Here is a 16,967-nt window from a genome sequence, read left to right as displayed (position 1 = left end):
TGTACTTGGTTAACCCGTATGTGCCCAATATGTGTTCCCATATGTGTTAGGAAGCGCTGGTTGGCTGATTGCTGCCTATCAGAACTCATGGTTGAAAACACTGCTTTATTCTGCTTGGGGACATGACTACACCCTGCCCAGGCTTGGGAACAAGGAATAGCAACCACATCCTTGTGCACGGCAAGCCAGAAAGCCAGTGTGGCCAGCCATGAGAAAACCTGAGATCTGGCTTTTTCCTCTCTGACAGACATGATGCATGGTATTGGTGTTGGGAGGAAGCACACTGAGTTACTCTGGGGCCATGAAGTAGCAGTTTATTCTTTTCCTGTGATACTGGGGTCCTGGGGTCTTGAATGGCCGGGAGAGTTACCCAGCTCACACAGCACCTCTAGGGTAACCAAGGCTAGGAGGGGTACAGGGTGGCCTGAGATATTACCTCATGAACACTTCTGCCCAGAGTACTACACTGACTCCATATTGTAAAGTCATCATTTGTCTGACGAGGGACAAGGTACGTCAACTTTCTGTAACACACAGAGAATAGCAAGGATGTTTGTCAGGCCTACATCAGAGTCCCTGAGGAGGGGGCAGAACTGGGGGTGGAATGGCCTCCGCTCTGTGTCGTATCTAAGCTTGCTGGGGAGGGCATTCTATCACCTTTTTAGTGGAAAAAACACACCTCAATTCAAAATGGGCTAGGGAAGCCAGGGGACGAGACAAACAGCCAAAGCTCAGGATGTGCGAGTGTTGAAGGGAGCTGCGGCCTGCGTTCCTGCCACCCAGCTCCTGGCCACCTGGCTAGCTTATGCCCCAAAATAACAACACACAAACTGTATTCTTTTAAACACTGCCTGGCCCATTTCTATTAATGTGTGTAGCACCTTGAGGTGCGCTTACTGGGAATATTCTAGCCTACGTCCATCCTGGGTCAGAGCTTCATGGCATCTGCCTCAGAGAGCAGAGCTATAGCGTCTCTCTGAGGCGTCTTACCTCACTTCCTCTTCCTCCCAGCATTCTGTTCTGTTTACTCCACCCACCTATGTTCTAACCTACCAGGGCCAAGCAGTTTCTTTATTAATTAACCAATGACCTTCCTCCATCATGCGGGGAAGGTGTGAGGTGTAAGCCGGCAGTCACTCGTTTCTGTATTTGTCAGTGTTTAAAGGATGCACATCACGTCTGCCTTTATCTCTCTGTGTATGTCCAATTAGCTTGTCTTTATCTCTAACTCTGTCTTTCTTGGGGATAACTATGAATGAAGCTGTTTCCCATCCTCTTTCCTGGGCTTTCCTAACCATGATACCAAGTTCTGGTGGGTGGGAGCACTCACTGTCTAGTGGGTGGGAGCACTCACTGTCTAGTGGGTGGGAGCACTCACTGTCTAGTGGGTGGGAGCACTCACTGTCTAGTGGGTGGGAGCACTCACTGTCTTCTGCATGGTCTCACTCTGCTTCTGCTGGGCAGACCCTGATATTTCTGGGGAGGAGCCATTACTCCTCCACTCCTGGGAGACCCTGGCTCTTCTTACAGGTGACCAGGAGTTCAGTGGCCTGTGCCCACTTCTCAGACCAGTGGATGGCGAGTGCAAGAAAAGTCTGGCCTTCTCACTGAAGGCGATGTAAGAGTAAGATTGCTATAACCAGTAAGGGAAAGCAACCAATATGCCCAAGGGAAGGCAGCAAGCAAAGGCTAAGCCGTGGGTACCTGTGATGGGGGATGAAGGAGCTCTTCCTCTCAACAGCCCTTGCTAGCCTGAGGGCCAGAGACAGGGCACTCTCAAAGCACACACCCCAGTGAACCAGTTGTTGCTGGTGGAAAGTTCTTTGGAACAACTGCATGTGCCCAGTGACCAAGTCCATGGGCTTCTGGCCAACTAACCCAGAAACAGAAGGAGAATTGGTGCAGTCCTCCCTCACCCGGCTAGCCACTGCCTCTTGATAGCACGTGTAGTGATACACAGATGCTCCAATGGTATTTGGCTTATATGTCCACCATCATCCTCTGATGAAGGACTAGTGGAGAGAAGACCCCGACAGAGGACGCAGGTGAGGGCCGTGGACCTGAGGTCCATGTACTGAGTGAGTGTTATACATAACTACCCCCAGAGCAAACCAACCACCATCTCACTTGCAAAAGATCATCCCAGCTGGGCGTATTGCTTACTTATACCCCTCATAGAGGGGTAGGAATGACTACAAGATGGTCACCTGAGTATCTAGTTTCTCCCTGCCACCTGTTGTATGCAATTCTGCTTTAATTGCACGTGGCCCCTGGTAGGGGCTAGAGTGTAGTATATAGGACAGGGCAGGCTAGGAGAGGCTTCATCTGTGAAGCTGTGGGAAAATCAACATTCCTGCTGGCTATAGATTCTCTGGTGTGGCCTTTGGAGGGCAGCACTCACACCGCTAGGTAACTCCTCTGGAAGAAAGCCCAGTTGGTTCCCCAGAGTGAACTTTGGTGGAATTGTGCCTGTTTGTTGTTGGGCCTTAGGAGGGGAAGATTTTTTACACCACCCCCTCCTCCAGGCAGTACCTTCAGCAACAATAGGAGTAAATCATGGATAAAGGTCTCTAATGATGGACTCAGCAGGGAACAGCTGCACCCCTCTCCCACAGAGGTATGGGGTCCCTTCTGTGTGGCTGCAGCTCCTGCAAGCCTGCTGATGGTTTCTGTTTTACATGCTTTGCAAGTTTATGAAATTGTACGTTCCAACTTTTTCTCTCCATGAATAAATGGACTGAGGTCTTCTTGTCAGGAAGTGTTTGTCTGAGTGATGAAGTCTCCATGGCTACCCACACGCAGTCCATATCAATGTGGTGCTACGCAGCAGTTGTCCCTTGAAAGTCACGCGGGCAGCTCTTGGCCACGAAGGAGGCGACTGCTGGGGGAGGCTGAGTCCTTAACTGTTCCCGGTACAGGACATCCAGCCCATGCTCGGCTCCTGATGCTGCTGACTTGGGTTTGAATTGCTGCGGCTGAGAGAAAGGGTCCTCATCTCTAATAGAGGTATTTGGGAACTCTTGAGCTGAAAAGACTGAGTTCACGAGGAGTGGATGGTGAGCAAATGCTGTCCCTGTTCCCTTGGGCTGTAACTCAGTCCGAATGTGAAATGAACATTACCGTTCCTACGTCACAGACCCATCTGTGTCCCCAAAATTCAGTTTGAAATTTTCACCCACAGGACTTCAGATGCTTCGTTTGAAAGCAGAGTTACTATGGCTGTGATTAGTTAGGGAGGGAACCCCAAAACCCCATGGAGAGGAGGGGGTCTGCAGAGACTGGGTAGGAGCCCAGCTTTTTGTGCACCTATCATTTTCTTATATATTCAAAATCTTAACTTGTATTATTTATTTGTCTGTCTGTTGATTGGTAGGCTTGGGGGCATGTGTGCTAAAACACATGTCTAGAAGCCAGTGGACAACTTGCAAAAATTGTTTCTTCCCTTCTACTTTGTAGGTCCTGGGGATTGAACTCATGTTACCAGGCTTGTCAATGCCTTTAGCTGTTGAGTATTGGAACAAAATAGAAACATCCCCCAGAAGCATTAGGGACACGTAATTCTGCCGACTCCTGCCCCCATCCCCAGTACTGTACTGGCTGCTGATGCTGTATCCTGGTCAGACCCTCTAGCTCTTCTCTAGCCTCTCCCCCTTGCTAATAAAGGCATGCAACTGTTTTGTTTCCCTCGGTATTATCATCTACGCTCACATCCAGTGTTGTCCCACCTCTGTCTGCCTTTGCTACTCATTCCCACTCCTGCTTCTGAAGGGGTCAGGTGGCATCCACCCAGTGTATCCCCCCTGTAGCTTTCTGTGTTGCACAAGTAGGTGTGTTTAACCGAACGGCTTTTTCCATTTTGAGGAAGAAAACTTTAGTTACTTTGGTACAGCATCCAATAACTTTCAGTGGGTCTCATTCTATGATTTCACCTGAGTTTCATGTCCTCTTTTATCCATTTCTTCTTTATTGTTTTGAGATAGGGTCTCATTCTATCCCAGGTTGATCTGGAACTCACTATTTATCCAGACAGGCCTCAAATTTATAGTGATCCTCTTGTCTCATCCTCCTGAGTACTGGGATTACAAGTATAAGCTACTGGACCAGCCGGCCTCCCTTCCCTTTCTCTCCCTCCCTCCCTCCTTCTCTGCCTCCTTTCATTTCTTAATTGGATTTTATTTTATGTGTATAGATGTTTTGCCTGCATATGCATGTATATATGGATATGTCTATGAGTCACATGCATTCCTGGTATTTTTGAAGTTCAGAAGAGGGTGTCAGAGCCTCTGGAACTAGATGGTTGTATGTACTGTGAATTCCAATTGGTCTTAATAAAAATCCGGAGTTAGATATAGGGGTTAATGCTGAAAGATCAGAGAAGCAGAGCTGCCAGTCACTGGTTCTTACTTCTACTGAATCCTTACACCAAAGGGGTGATTCTGCCCCTATGAAACCGCAGACTGAATCCTGAGCTCCTGTCTCTTCCTGTCTTATATTCCTCTCTCCACCCAGCCATATCCCTTCCCTTGGGAGCCACCATGTGGATTCTGGGAATCGAAACTGGGTCCTCTGGAAAAACAGTCAGTGCTCTTAACTCCTGAGACATCTCTCCAGCCCCTGGGTTGGATTTTTGAGACAGGATTTTACATATCTCTGTTTCTTAGAGTTTCTGTTGCTGTGATCAAAAGTAACTCAGCAGGGAGAGTTTATGTTGTCGTACGCTTCCAGGAAATAGCCCAACACTGAGGGACACCCCAGTCCCAGCTGCCTACTACACCTCCTGATGACCACCATGCCTCCACAGGTGCAAACAGATAACACACTCTGAAGACCTTCCCCAGATCTCTGTGGTCTTCATCTTTGTCAACGAGGCACTTTCAGTTATCCTGCGCTCCGTACACAGCGTGGTCAACCATACACCTTCCCAGCTCCTGAAGGAAGTCATTTTGGTGGATGACAGCAGCGACAATGGTGAGTGGGGACCACGCCTCAAGGGCGGTGACATTGAGCACACAGCTTTGGAGCTGTGGACCAGCTCTCGGGGTGTATTGACTCTTGTGGCTGCCCCAGCCAACGGCTTCTAAGCTTGAAGCCATAGAGCTGGCTTGCTAAGCTTTGAGGCAACAGCCTGGAGGTGTGGCCAGGGAAAGCACCTTGCTAAGCCCCCCATCTTCTGCTGATAGCCACAACAGGTGGGGTTCTTGGCTGAAACCTTTTACTCTGACTTTATGTTGTTGGGGTGCCACCCCTCAAGGCCACTACTGATGGGCCTGCATTAGTTACTTATATCGGAGAGAATCAATTCAAGGAAGGGTCTGTTTTGGTCCCCAGGTTGAAGGTATAGTCCACCATGGTGGGGAAGGCAGAAGCAGCATGAGACAGCTGGTCACATCCACATCCAGAAAGCAGAGAGAAACAGATGCTGGTGTTCAGCTCAGTTTCTCCTGTTTTATTTAGCTCAGGACTCCTGCCCAGGAGTAGTGCCGCCCACAGTTAGGACGGGCCTTCCACCTCAGCTAACCCAATCTAGAAACTCCCTATTTTACCATTTTAGCCATTTTCAAGTATGTGGCTCAATGATATTGAGGATATCCATGTTGGGCAACCACTACCTCTACCTCATAACTTTGGGGGGGGGTGTCTTTTGAGTCTCATTCTGTAGCCCAGCCTAGCTTGGGACTTCTTTTTTAAAAATATTTATTTATTTATTATGTATACAATATTCTGTCTGTGTATATGCCTGCAGGCCAGAAGAGGGCACCAGATCTCATTATAGATGGTTGTGAGCCACAATGTAGTTGCTGGGAATTGAACTCAGGACCTTTGGAAGAGCAGGCCATGCCCTTAACCACCAAGCCATCTCTCCAGCCCAGCTTGGGACTTCTTATGTAGCCTAAGCTGATTTTAGACTCACAGATCCTCCTGCCTCACCTGCTTGAATTTTGGTATCACGGGCACGAGCCACCATGTTCTCATAGAAACCAGTTCTTTACCTGTCCCAGCCACCAGTACCTTCCTACTGTCCCTCTGGATTTGACACCTATAGGCATTTCATGAAGACAGTCAAACTGCATTCACCTGTTAGTGGCTGGTGTGTGTCACTTAGAACCATGTTGCAGTCCTCCGTGTTGTGGTAGTATCAGAGTATCCCTATCTCACTATGACCAAGTGGCTCCCTAGTGTGGAGGAACCTTGCTGGCTGCACGGGACTCCATTCCTGTGTGTACAGACCTGGGTGGACATTCCTTCACCTGTACAGGGTCTTCATTCATATAACACTGGTTATAGCTCAGTGGCCTCTAGCTCAGCCATAGCTGCCTACGCTGCCTCTATCACTTTGGTCTTATTTTTCCCTTCCCTACCTTTCCCACCAGAGTAGCAGCTTCCTAGCATTGGGGTTTTGTCCTCCCATAGTCTTGCCAGATGTTGGATCTCATCCAACCTAATGTGGCCTCACAGTACCTTTTTGAAACCCCAAGTTAGGAGCAGGACTCAAACGTCCCAGTCATGGTCTGGGCTCTTGCCAGTGTAGCATGCTAACATACTTACCTTTCCCCTTCAGTGGAACTCAAGTTCAACCTGGACCAGTATGTTCACAAAAGGTACCCAGGCCTCGTGAAGGTTGTACGCAACAGCCGCCGGGAAGGTCTGATCCGTGCCCGGCTTCAGGGCTGGAAGGTGGCCACGGCTCCCGTTGTTGGCTTCTTTGATGCTCACGTGGAGTTCAACACTGGCTGGTAAGGGCTGGGGTTCCTGAATGCATGGAAATCCTGTGGCCATTCAGATCAGAGAGCACATAAGGACAGGTCAGGCCGTGGCTCTGGAGCTTTCCAGAGATGAGCTCTGCTGATAGCCAAGCCATTTGGCATAAGAAGGAGAATTTTCTTGACCCTTGTAGGGAATTCTAGATCAAGAAATTGTAGATACTACTTCTCATTCAGGGGAAGGATTGGGCTCAAATGAAAACCCAAGGGGACTCTGTGACCAGAAGGTGAAGAAGTACCCCATCTTGTGGCCACAGGCCAGCAGGTATGCAGGACATCCATTGCAGGAGCGACCTATCTATCCCTACAGGATGGATTAGGATTCTGTGGTCCCTGGAGAGAGGGACCTGTCTCTACTTGCTTCTTAGACCAGAGTAGGCCTGCGTAAGCTTAAGATATCCACAAGGGTTGAGTGCCCCAGAGTCTCTATCCTGGAGTTTCTCACGCGTGTTCAGCAAAGGATGCCTTGGAGGACAGTATCTTTATCCTGCAAGTGGCCCATACCGGGGAAGCCATGTCAGAGCTAGCTTCTTGTCCCATGCTGCTGAGAAAGATTATGTCCTCCTTGCTGACCCTGGGCAGGAGTTGGGCAAAGGAGCAGGGGGCTTCCTGCTTCAGCAAAGTCCTCTTTGGATGACCAGGATCCTTAGGGTGTGCTGTACCTGCAGGTATGTTTGGCAGTGATCACCTATGGTCTTTGTTTCTCATATGGAAAAGGGGGCACTAGAGACCCTACTTGTGGCTCTACTCTGGGACTCAGTGCCTCTGCGTTTATCAAGATTACAGCACAGTGACAGCTGTCATCACATATGCGCATGTCACATGAGCAACTGGGACCTTAAGACATGGGTAGGCCAAGGTGTTGTGGGAAGTGAGAGTGGGCACCAGAGGGTGCAGAAAACAGAGTGGGACAGAGAAAAGGTGGCCTGGAATCGTACCTCCCTGGGCCACTGTGACCAAAGCCCCTCACTAGCTACTGGCAATAGCTGGGATTTGTCCTCTGCCAACTCAGGCACCCAGATCAAGGTGCTTTGGAGCTGCATCCCTCTGAGGCTCTAGAGAGGGTCTTGCTCTCTCCGCTCCTGGTGGCCAGGTGTCCCTCAGCGTGTGGCTGCTCTTCTCTGCTGGCCTTCACATGGCCTCCTGTCCCTTATTGGAACCCTGGTTACTGGCTCGGCCAGGAAGCTCCTGTTCCAAACCTGTTGAGAAAAACTGCATCTAAGCCACAACTGTCTGAGAGGCCGAACAAGGTGAGCCAGGAAACGTACAACAGCCAGGAGTTCAGAGGCACCCTGGACTAACAAGTGGGCAATTGCGCACAGTTGTGCATGTAACACTTAGTCCCCCAACCCCCAGTTGACACATGACAAACTTTTGAAAAATGAGCTGGTGGGCTGATGAGATGGCTGGAGGGCAGAGGCTCCTGCTGCCAAGCTTGACTCTGATCCCTGAGACCCACATGGCAGGAGGGAATCCGTCCCTCTAAGTTGTCCTCTGATCTCCACATATATATTATGACATGCTCGCTCTTGCGCAAGTGTATGTGTGTGATTTAAATTTCCTTTAAAGAGGTGGGAGAAGCGATACAAAAACTCTGAGTTATAGTCTCTCTCGAAAATGGGGCAAAATAGATAACTTAATGTTCCCTGGTGACCTGACCCTTGGGCGGGTCCTCACTGTGGACCCTGAGAGGCTCTGTGAATACCTTCTGTGGGCTACTGTGGACCCCGAGAGGCTCTGTGAATACCTTCTGTGGGCTCAGGCTGCTGGCTGTGCTCAACAGGTGTAAGAGAGACCTGGCTTCCTTCTGCTCCTCATCATCCCATGCTTCCCTTCTCTGTCGTTCTGTGACAAGATTCTTCTTCCATTTTTCTGTCACCTCCTTGAATCCTGTATCATTCATTAGGTGTCATCATGTATCCTCCCACCAGAATCACCTCCTACTGTGGCGTGGGTTGTGCACTGCACAGTTCACACTCTCTCTACCATCAGTTCCCTGAGGGACAGTGGACGCTAGGAGAGCTGAATTTATCAGTCAGAATGAAATTGTTTAACCTGTATAACTCTCATTTCATTCAACTGGAAACCCCATTTCTGTGAACGGCACCTTCCGAGCACAGCCTTTATTGCAGATCCTGCATGTTAGCAGACATGACATTTGCAGTCTCTCTGGTGTGCTTTGTGCATTCATCCATTGATGAGGCAGTAGGTCAATAGAGGCTCCCAGAGGGATGAGGTTAGGGGCTGGTCCCTCTCCATATTGCCCCGACTCTTGATCCTTCCATCTCTGAGGCACACAGACCCTCAGCCTCAGTCACCTCAGTCTCAGATATTACCTGAACCTCAGTTTGGATGCACTTCTCTAAACAGAACCTTGTCCTGTGGTAGACAATGCAAGGCCTGTCCGTGCTACCTCCATGATACTGCACAGGCATCCACCAAGCTGATGCCATGGAGAGAAAGCCTGCTGTTTTGGCCCTTCGTCTCTGACTTTAGAGCCTCTCTTGCCAGTCTCTCCCACGGCCTGCTGATCCCCTACCCCCATGCATACGGGGCAGGTGCCAATGACTGGTAAAGCTGCTCTGTCAGTGTAGACTTCCATCCCCACACCCTAGTGTCCTCCCACTCAGTGCCCAGGGCACTGCACACTGGATCCCATCTAGAGCTGCAGAGCTCACCCCACTCACTACTTCCTGCTTTCCATGGTGCCTTTCACCTCCCACACATCCTCTACTCAAGCTTCATCATTCCCCTTAACCATGGCCTGTTATGTAGGCTGTGCATTGTGTACAGCATATGTAAGCACCGTGAGGCATGGATTTTTTTTTCTTATGAATGTAATCTGTTACAACAAGGGTGGGCCACAAAAGGTCTTCAGTTAGCTCTTGCAAATGAATTACCTAGAGGTACAGGAATAGAGGGGAGAGTAGGATTGGGCTAAGAAAGCTCTCTGTACAATCCCAGGGCCCTGGCTGACCCATGAAGAACATCCAGATGTCCCTGTGCTTAGCACTGACCAGTCAAAAAGGCCCAGGCTTTGGTCAGGTTATTGTTGTGGGTTAACCATTCCGAGTAGTCCAACACTACCATAACTGGGTCCTGTGCATAGCAGATGGGGGCCAACCAAGCTTAGATACCAGGCCTAGCTGAAGGATCTGCACTCTTGGCCAGTGGAGCTCCTTCCTTGGGTTGCTGAGGGTTCTGGGATGGCTCTTGTTCATGGCCAATGCCTTCCGCAGGGCTGAGCCCGCCCTTGCGCGGATCCAGGAAGACCGTCGGCGCATCATCCTGCCAGCCATTGACAACATCAAGTACAGCACATTTGAGGTACAGCAATATGCCAGCGCTGCCCACGGCTACAACTGGGGCCTGTGGTGCATGTACATCATCCCTCCGCAGGACTGGCTGGACCGTGGTGATGAGTCGGCACCCATCAGGTGAGCCAAGATGAGTGTGAGGGTGGGAAATGCCACCAAAGATGGTTCAGGACCAGAGAGAGGGTCATTTCCTTGAAGAAGCCCCAGCCTGGCCTCAGATGAAAAACGTGCACCTTACAGGGGTGATAGGGACTGCCAAGACTACAGAGTGCCATGTCTGGGGACAGGGCTAGCTCAGATCTAAGTTCAGAATGATGACCAAGTCAGAGCAGGTTACACAACCTGGTTGTGTGAGGTTGGAAGGAGAGGCAGAGACACAGCAGGGGAGAGACTAAAAGAGACAGCAGTGGGGGAGGTCAAAGACAGAGAGACAGGGGTAGGTTGAGTGAGTGACAGAGACTGAGACAGCAATAGAAAGACAAGACAAACTGTGAGACAGTCGCAGAAGGAGACAGAAAGACTGAGACATAAAGGCTAGAGATGTATAAACAAAGACAGAATCAGAGAGAGAGAGACTAAGGAGGAGACAGAGGCAGATAGGAAAGAGATTGAGAGAGATAAAGAGAGGGAAGAAAAACATAGAGACAGAAAGGCAGAGAGCAGGGGAGGCAGCATGGGTCAAGAGGCAGCCTGTGGCTGTGAACCGTGTTAGTACTCTGGCCTCACATTGCCCCGTGGAACATTTACTTTCAGTTTGAATTGGTTCCGTAGACTTGAGGAGAGGAGATTTGAGCATTTTGAAAATACATGATGCCAGCATTTCATGAAGATCTGGGAGCCCCATTCATCCAAAAGAATTCCGGGCTCTGCCCAGCAAGGGCTCTGGGAGCTCATTTGTGGGAGGCCCTGCCACTATCTGTCATCCTGTTGAATTTTGATGTCATCACACCTCATTAAATTTCTTTGACCTGCCCGTGTTGCCACTCCCACGTTTCTGCAGTTTCCATGCTTTTTCCCAGAATCCCCCTCCCACCACATCATCTGATGAGCCTCTGGGGAATCTGTGCCTTCACATCTGGTAGTTTGTTACACTTTCTCCTGGGGACCAGCCTGGGTTTGAAAATTGTCTTTGGATTGAATGAATATCTCCAGGTGCTGCTGGTCCCGGGGAGCTGTTGCTTACCTTGCAGTGGGTCTTGGTGGGACCACCTCCTTGCCTCCCAGTGAAAATGTTGCATTCTGGCTAGAATGCTGCAAAGTAGCTTCAGTCCCTTGGACAGTCCCTCCTATAGGAGGGTCTCCTGGAGGTCTTCCAGGCTAGTGCAAGCTCAACCCTGCAGACTGTAGAACTAGTTGGTAGAAGTGCCCTGCTCATCTCTGGCAAACAGCTATTGGCAGTAAGTCCAGATGAAATCATTTGGCACAGAAAGGGAAAAAAATCCATCGCCGAAGAAAAAATGGTTTCACAATGCTAAGACAAAGGAGCTTTCAAAATTGGCAAAGTACCATTTCTCCATACTTCCTAGCTCCACATGGCTCTTTCCTTAGAGATGGACCATGTCTTGGAGTTGGGGCAGCCTGCAGTGATCGAGTAGGGGTCTGTGCTCTGAACTTTGCAACAAGGCCAGAGGGTGGGTGGAGCTTCCCGAAGCACAAGGCTCACAGATGGTTCCCAAGGGGCTCATTGAAGCAGAGAGTGACAATCTGAAGGTTATTTTTCTTCATTTGGGATTCATTTCATGATACCGATTAGTAGCAAGATAAATGCCTGTGTGTGACATTTTAGAAATCTGTGGAAGTCAGAGGCCCAAAAGGAGGCATCCCCCACAGTTTGTGGCAGGCTCTGGATATCCAAGAGACAGTGGAGCACAAGCTTGCAGGCCTAAGTCTGGTGGGATGGTGGTTCCCAAGCACATTCTTTAGAACAACCCACGAACTGTTAACCTTGCTGCCAGAAACCAGCTAACCAGTGGGGCTGACTTAACAGATGCCGCATAAAAAGGATGTGCATGTGGTTAAACACCGGGAAGTAGCTGGACAGAAACCCCAATGAAAAACTCACAATTGAACCCTTGCAGAGATACCACTGTGTGTACTCAAGAGGATGGCTGAGGCTGGAGAGATGGGTCAGAGGTTAAGAGCATTGCCTGCTCTTCCAAAGGTCCTGAGTTCAATTCCCAGCAACCACATGGTGGCTCACAACCATCTGTAATGGGGTCTGGTGCCTTCTTCTGGCCTGCAGGCATACACACAGAATATTGTATACATAATAAATAAATAAATATTAAAAAAAGAGGATGGGTGAAACAGAGATTGACAATACTTTTAGTGGGTGGAGCACACAGAAGCTCATGTCTGGCTGGTGGAAGCCACTTTGGAGAACTGGCAATCTCTTTTAAATACACGAGAACTTTGTATAATCTAGACACTATTCCTGGCAGGTTTCTTTTCTTTTCTTTTTTTTTAAGTACTGATAGCTAGAATATTGTTTATTTGAATGTACTTTGATTCCAGCTTTGTTCACGTTTTGGCATGTTTTAATATTTTATCTACATCTTTACTCTTGCATGAGTTTCTAAGAATGGCTGTGCTTTAGGTTATATATTGCTTAGTTAGGTTTCATGATCCAATCTGTGTTTCTTTTTTTATTTATTGATTTTTTTTGAGTTCTACATTTTTCTCTGCTCCCCCTGCCTCTCCCCTCCCCTTCAACCATCTCCCAAGGTCCCTATATTCCCATTTTACTCAAGAGATCTTGTCTTTTTCTGCTTCTCATGTAGATTAGATCCATGTATGTCTCTCTTAGAGTCCTCATTGTTGTCTAGGTTCTTTGGGATTGTGGTTTGTAGGCTGGCTTTCTTTGCTTTATGTCTAAAAGCCATCTATGAGTGAGTACACGTGATAATTGTCTTTTTGTGTCTGGATTACCTCACTCAAAATGATGTTTTCTAGCTCCATCCATTTGCCTGCAAATTTCAAGATGTTGTTATTTTTTTTCTGCTGTGTAGTACTTCATAGTGTAAGTTACCACATTTTCCTCATCCATTCTTCGGCTATGACAAACAATGCTGCTGTGAACATAGTTGAGCACATGTCCTTGTGGCACGGTTGAGTATCCTTTGGATATATACCCAAAAGTGGTATTGCTGGGTCTTGAGGTAGGTTGTTTCCTAATTTTCTGAGAAATCAGCACACTGACATCCAAAAGGTTGCACTACCACGAGCAATGGAGGAGTGTTTCCTTTACCCCACATCCTCTCCAGCATAAGCTGTTCATCAGTGTTTTTGATCTTGGTCATTCTTATAGGTGTAAGATGGAATCTCAGAGTTGTTTTAATTTGCATTTCTCTAATGACTAAGGAAGTTGAGCATTTCCTTAAGTGTCTTTCAGTCATTTTAGATTCCTCTGTTGAGAGTTCTCTGTTTAGGTCTATACTCCATTTGTTTTTATTAGATTATGTGTTCTTTTGATGACCAATTTCTTGAGTTCTTTGTATATTTTGGAGATCAGATCTCTGTCTGATGTGGGGTTGGTGAAGATGTTTTCCCATTCTGTAGGCTGTCATTTTGTCTTATTGACCGTGTCCTTTGCTTTACAAAATCTTTTATGTTTCAGGAGGTCCCATTTATTAATTGTTTCTCTCAGTATCTGTGCTATTGGGGTTATATTTAGGAAGTGGTCTCCTGTGCCAATGCATTCAAGTGTACTTCCCACTTTCTCTTCTATAAGGTTCAGTGTGGCTGGCTTTATGTTGAGGTCTTTGATCGATTTGGACTCGAGTATTGTGCATGGTGATAGATATGGACCTATTTTTATTCTTTTACATGTTGATATCCAGTTTGGCTGGCAGGTTTTTCAAAATGAATGAAAGCACAGTTCATTAAAAGTTTTATATACAAGTGTCTGTAATGGCAATTTTTAAAATAACAGACTCAGTGTAGAAACAAGCCAAATGTTTTGACCAGGTGAGTCCTGCATGACATGGCTTTCCTCACTCTGAAGGACCAGGAGTCACAGAGGAGATCCTGACAGATATAGATAGCCTCCTTCCTAGATTTACCCTCGGAGGTGGTTTGATAGTCTGGTGTACATCACTGTCTTGGTATTGCTGTCTCTCCTGCCTGAGAGTCTAAAGGAGAATCCAGTCGGGCATTAACTCTGGAGCACTAGGAACAAGAAGGGTGGGAATTTCAGAAATCCACCTCCCTCTGTCACCCAAGTGCTGGTGGGATTAAAGGTGTGCACCATCACTGCCTGGTTGACATTTATGGATTTTTGGTGCCTAGATAATTAGCATATCCATTCATGATTTCAACAAAATGCCAAAAGGCTTTTTGCTGCCATTTTTAAGTGTGTGGGTTTAAATTGAAATATTACACGGCAGTTGGTAGTCTGTTGACTACAGCTGCGTAGCTGTTTACCCTGTGACTTCAGAGCTTGTCATTCAGACTGATGTCAGTCAAGGTTCATGAAGCTGAGAATTGTTCAACTTACAGAACTGCCCCATGTGTTCCTGAAGTTTTATACACCAACAAGACGAGACATTGAAGGAGGAAGACGAGGGGCAAGGCACGTGGAAAACAGTGGCCAAAACCACTCTGGTCTGTACTGTTTTGCCAGGGCTTACGGTATACAAGGACAGGTTCATGTCAGCGGCAGGGCTTACGGCATACAAGGATAGGCCTGTAGCAGCTGAAGAAATGACCTTCTCACCATACCCAGGACACTTTGATGTCTGTGGGAACAAGAAGCATGGGGATATGAAGGTGCAGACTCAGCTTTGGTCTCACAGGCAGACTGGGCTCTGGGCGACACCATAGTGATGCCCTCACTCGGTATCTCTCCTTTCCCAGGACACCTGCCATGATTGGCTGCTCATTTGTGGTGGACCGGAAGTATTTCAGGGACATTGGCCTGCTGGACCCAGGCATGGAGGTGTACGGCGCAGAGAACATTGAACTGGGAATGAGGGTGAGTGGGCACAAGACTGGCATGCTCTGGGGAGCCAAGACTGCTTACAAGGGTAGGCCCGAGCCCCATGCTGCTTGGGAGATTTTATTAGTCCAGACAAGACAAAGGCCTAGTGAGAGTCCTTGCCAACAGTTTTAAGAGTGAAGTTCTGCCTGTGAGCCAATCAAAGCAGATGGAGCATGTCTGTTAGTGCTCCAAACTATCATTCCTGTGTTATACACATGGGCTGGTGGGGTTGCATGGGAAAGTCTCATCCTCAGAGCAGGGGCCCCAGGTGAACACAGTGGGGAACACATTGGTCCTCATGCTAATTGGATATAGTTCAACACCCCTTCCACCTTGGTTAGAGCGGGAAGACAGAGCAGCCACGGAAGGCATCGATGCTTCTATGAGGGGAGCTGGGGAACAGCTTGCGGTGGAGGTTGACAAGCAGAACTGGGCACACGATGGGCTGGAGAGATGACTCAGAGGTTAAGAGCATTGCCCGCTCTTCCAAAGGTCCTGAGTTCAATTTCCGGTAACCACATGGTGGCTCACAAACCTTCTGTAATGGGGTCTGGTGCCCTCTTCTGGCCTGCAGGGATATGTACAGGCAGAACACTGTATACATAATAAATAAATAAATATTTAAAAAAAAAAAAAACTCGGGCAAGTGGGAGACTCGCGGAGCAAAGATTTCACCAGAATAATTCCTTAAAATTATTCAATCAGTGTTGTTCTTTTCAAATAAATGTTACCTAGGTTCATCTTATCCATCTGACAGAATTACGCTTTTCTCAAGAAGAGAACTGGGGGATTTATGGCAGGCCAGGAATTAACATTGCTTGTGGCCCTGCACGGCCCCCTTGAACATGTCAAAGGCATGCTCTTGGGGGATTAGTCTAAGGGCTGGCTAATCTTTGTGAACAAGCATTTATATCCTAGCATTGTTAATTTACTTATCTCTAACAGGCCTGGTTACCATGCTACTTACCTTTGGAATATTTGGGGGCAGCACCCCCTTAACTAAATTCCATTTTGTGTAATGTTATGTCACCTAAGCAAATCTATTAACAAATTCTTTATAACAGCAATCCTATTACTTTGAGTTTTTTTTCTACATCAGAAAAAGTACATTTTCTTAAGGTAAACTCACCTTCCTAGGGGTGGTCCAGTGCCCCACAGGATTAATCCTTAAGAGACCAGACAAGGGCATGACTCCACCTAAAGGTAGCTCTTATTCTTTGCAGAGACCTGGACACAGAATTCAAGAGGGTGTAACATGCATGCCCCTCATGTGTATGAAACACAAGTGAGCCTAACGTGTACATTCTGTTTTTATTTATGACTGCATTTAGGGGAGCTTGCATTGAAACAGACGTTTCAGAAATGTAAAATAAATCGTAAAAGAGGGAAGAAGGGGAAATGGCAATGAAGGAAGGGAGGTGAGAAGAGCTAACACAGCATACTACAAAACCCTGCGAGCTGGGCAGGAGGAAGGCCAGCCTTCTTCCGAGCCAGGCTTCCCCGCTCAACCCTAAGGCTCTGGAGGCTGAGCCCAGGATCCTCTGCTCTCATTGTTTTTGTTTTGTATTTTGTTTGTTTTTGATTTTTTCGAGACAGGGTTTCTCTGTAGCTTTTGGAGCCTGTCTTGGAACTAGCTCTGTAGACCAGGCTGGTCTCGAACTCACAGAGATCCGCCTGCCTCTGCCTCCCGAGTGCTGGGATTAAAGACGTGTGCCACCCACCGCCCGGCCTCTGCTCTCATTGTTAAAGACTGAAATCTGAATTCCAAAGGCTTCTGCAGGGATGAACTCCACTTATCCAGGGACCCAGAGTCCTGGGGGAACCCCCAAACCAGGAGCCTATAGGACAAGCCTCTCCAGATCTGGCCTATGGCAAGAAAACAAGGTGACCTTCCCTCCCCCAAGTACCCAA

At 48.0% G+C, this 16,967-nt stretch overlaps 1 protein-coding gene across 2 annotated transcripts in view; it reads left to right on the top strand.

Moving 5' to 3' along the window:
- Positions 1–16,967, top strand: part of Galnt9 (polypeptide N-acetylgalactosaminyltransferase 9) — a 72,215-nt gene that overhangs the window by 38,881 nt on the left and 16,367 nt on the right. For both annotated transcript variants that reach the window (XM_057764234.1, XM_057764235.1), the window contains 4 exons: positions 4,802–4,968; positions 6,560–6,734; positions 10,001–10,198; positions 14,933–15,050. In XM_057764234.1, the coding sequence (XP_057620217.1) occupies positions 4,802–4,968; positions 6,560–6,734; positions 10,001–10,198; positions 14,933–15,050 (658 nt within the window). The remainder of the gene's footprint in view (positions 1–4,801; positions 4,969–6,559; positions 6,735–10,000; positions 10,199–14,932; positions 15,051–16,967) is intronic.

This window comes from Chionomys nivalis, chromosome 3 (genome assembly GCF_950005125.1).
Source record: "Chionomys nivalis chromosome 3, mChiNiv1.1, whole genome shotgun sequence".
Taxonomy (NCBI): Eukaryota; Metazoa; Chordata; class Mammalia; order Rodentia; family Cricetidae; genus Chionomys; species Chionomys nivalis.
Note: the sequence above shows the minus strand (reverse complement) of the source record. Positions and strands in the feature narration are given on the sequence as shown.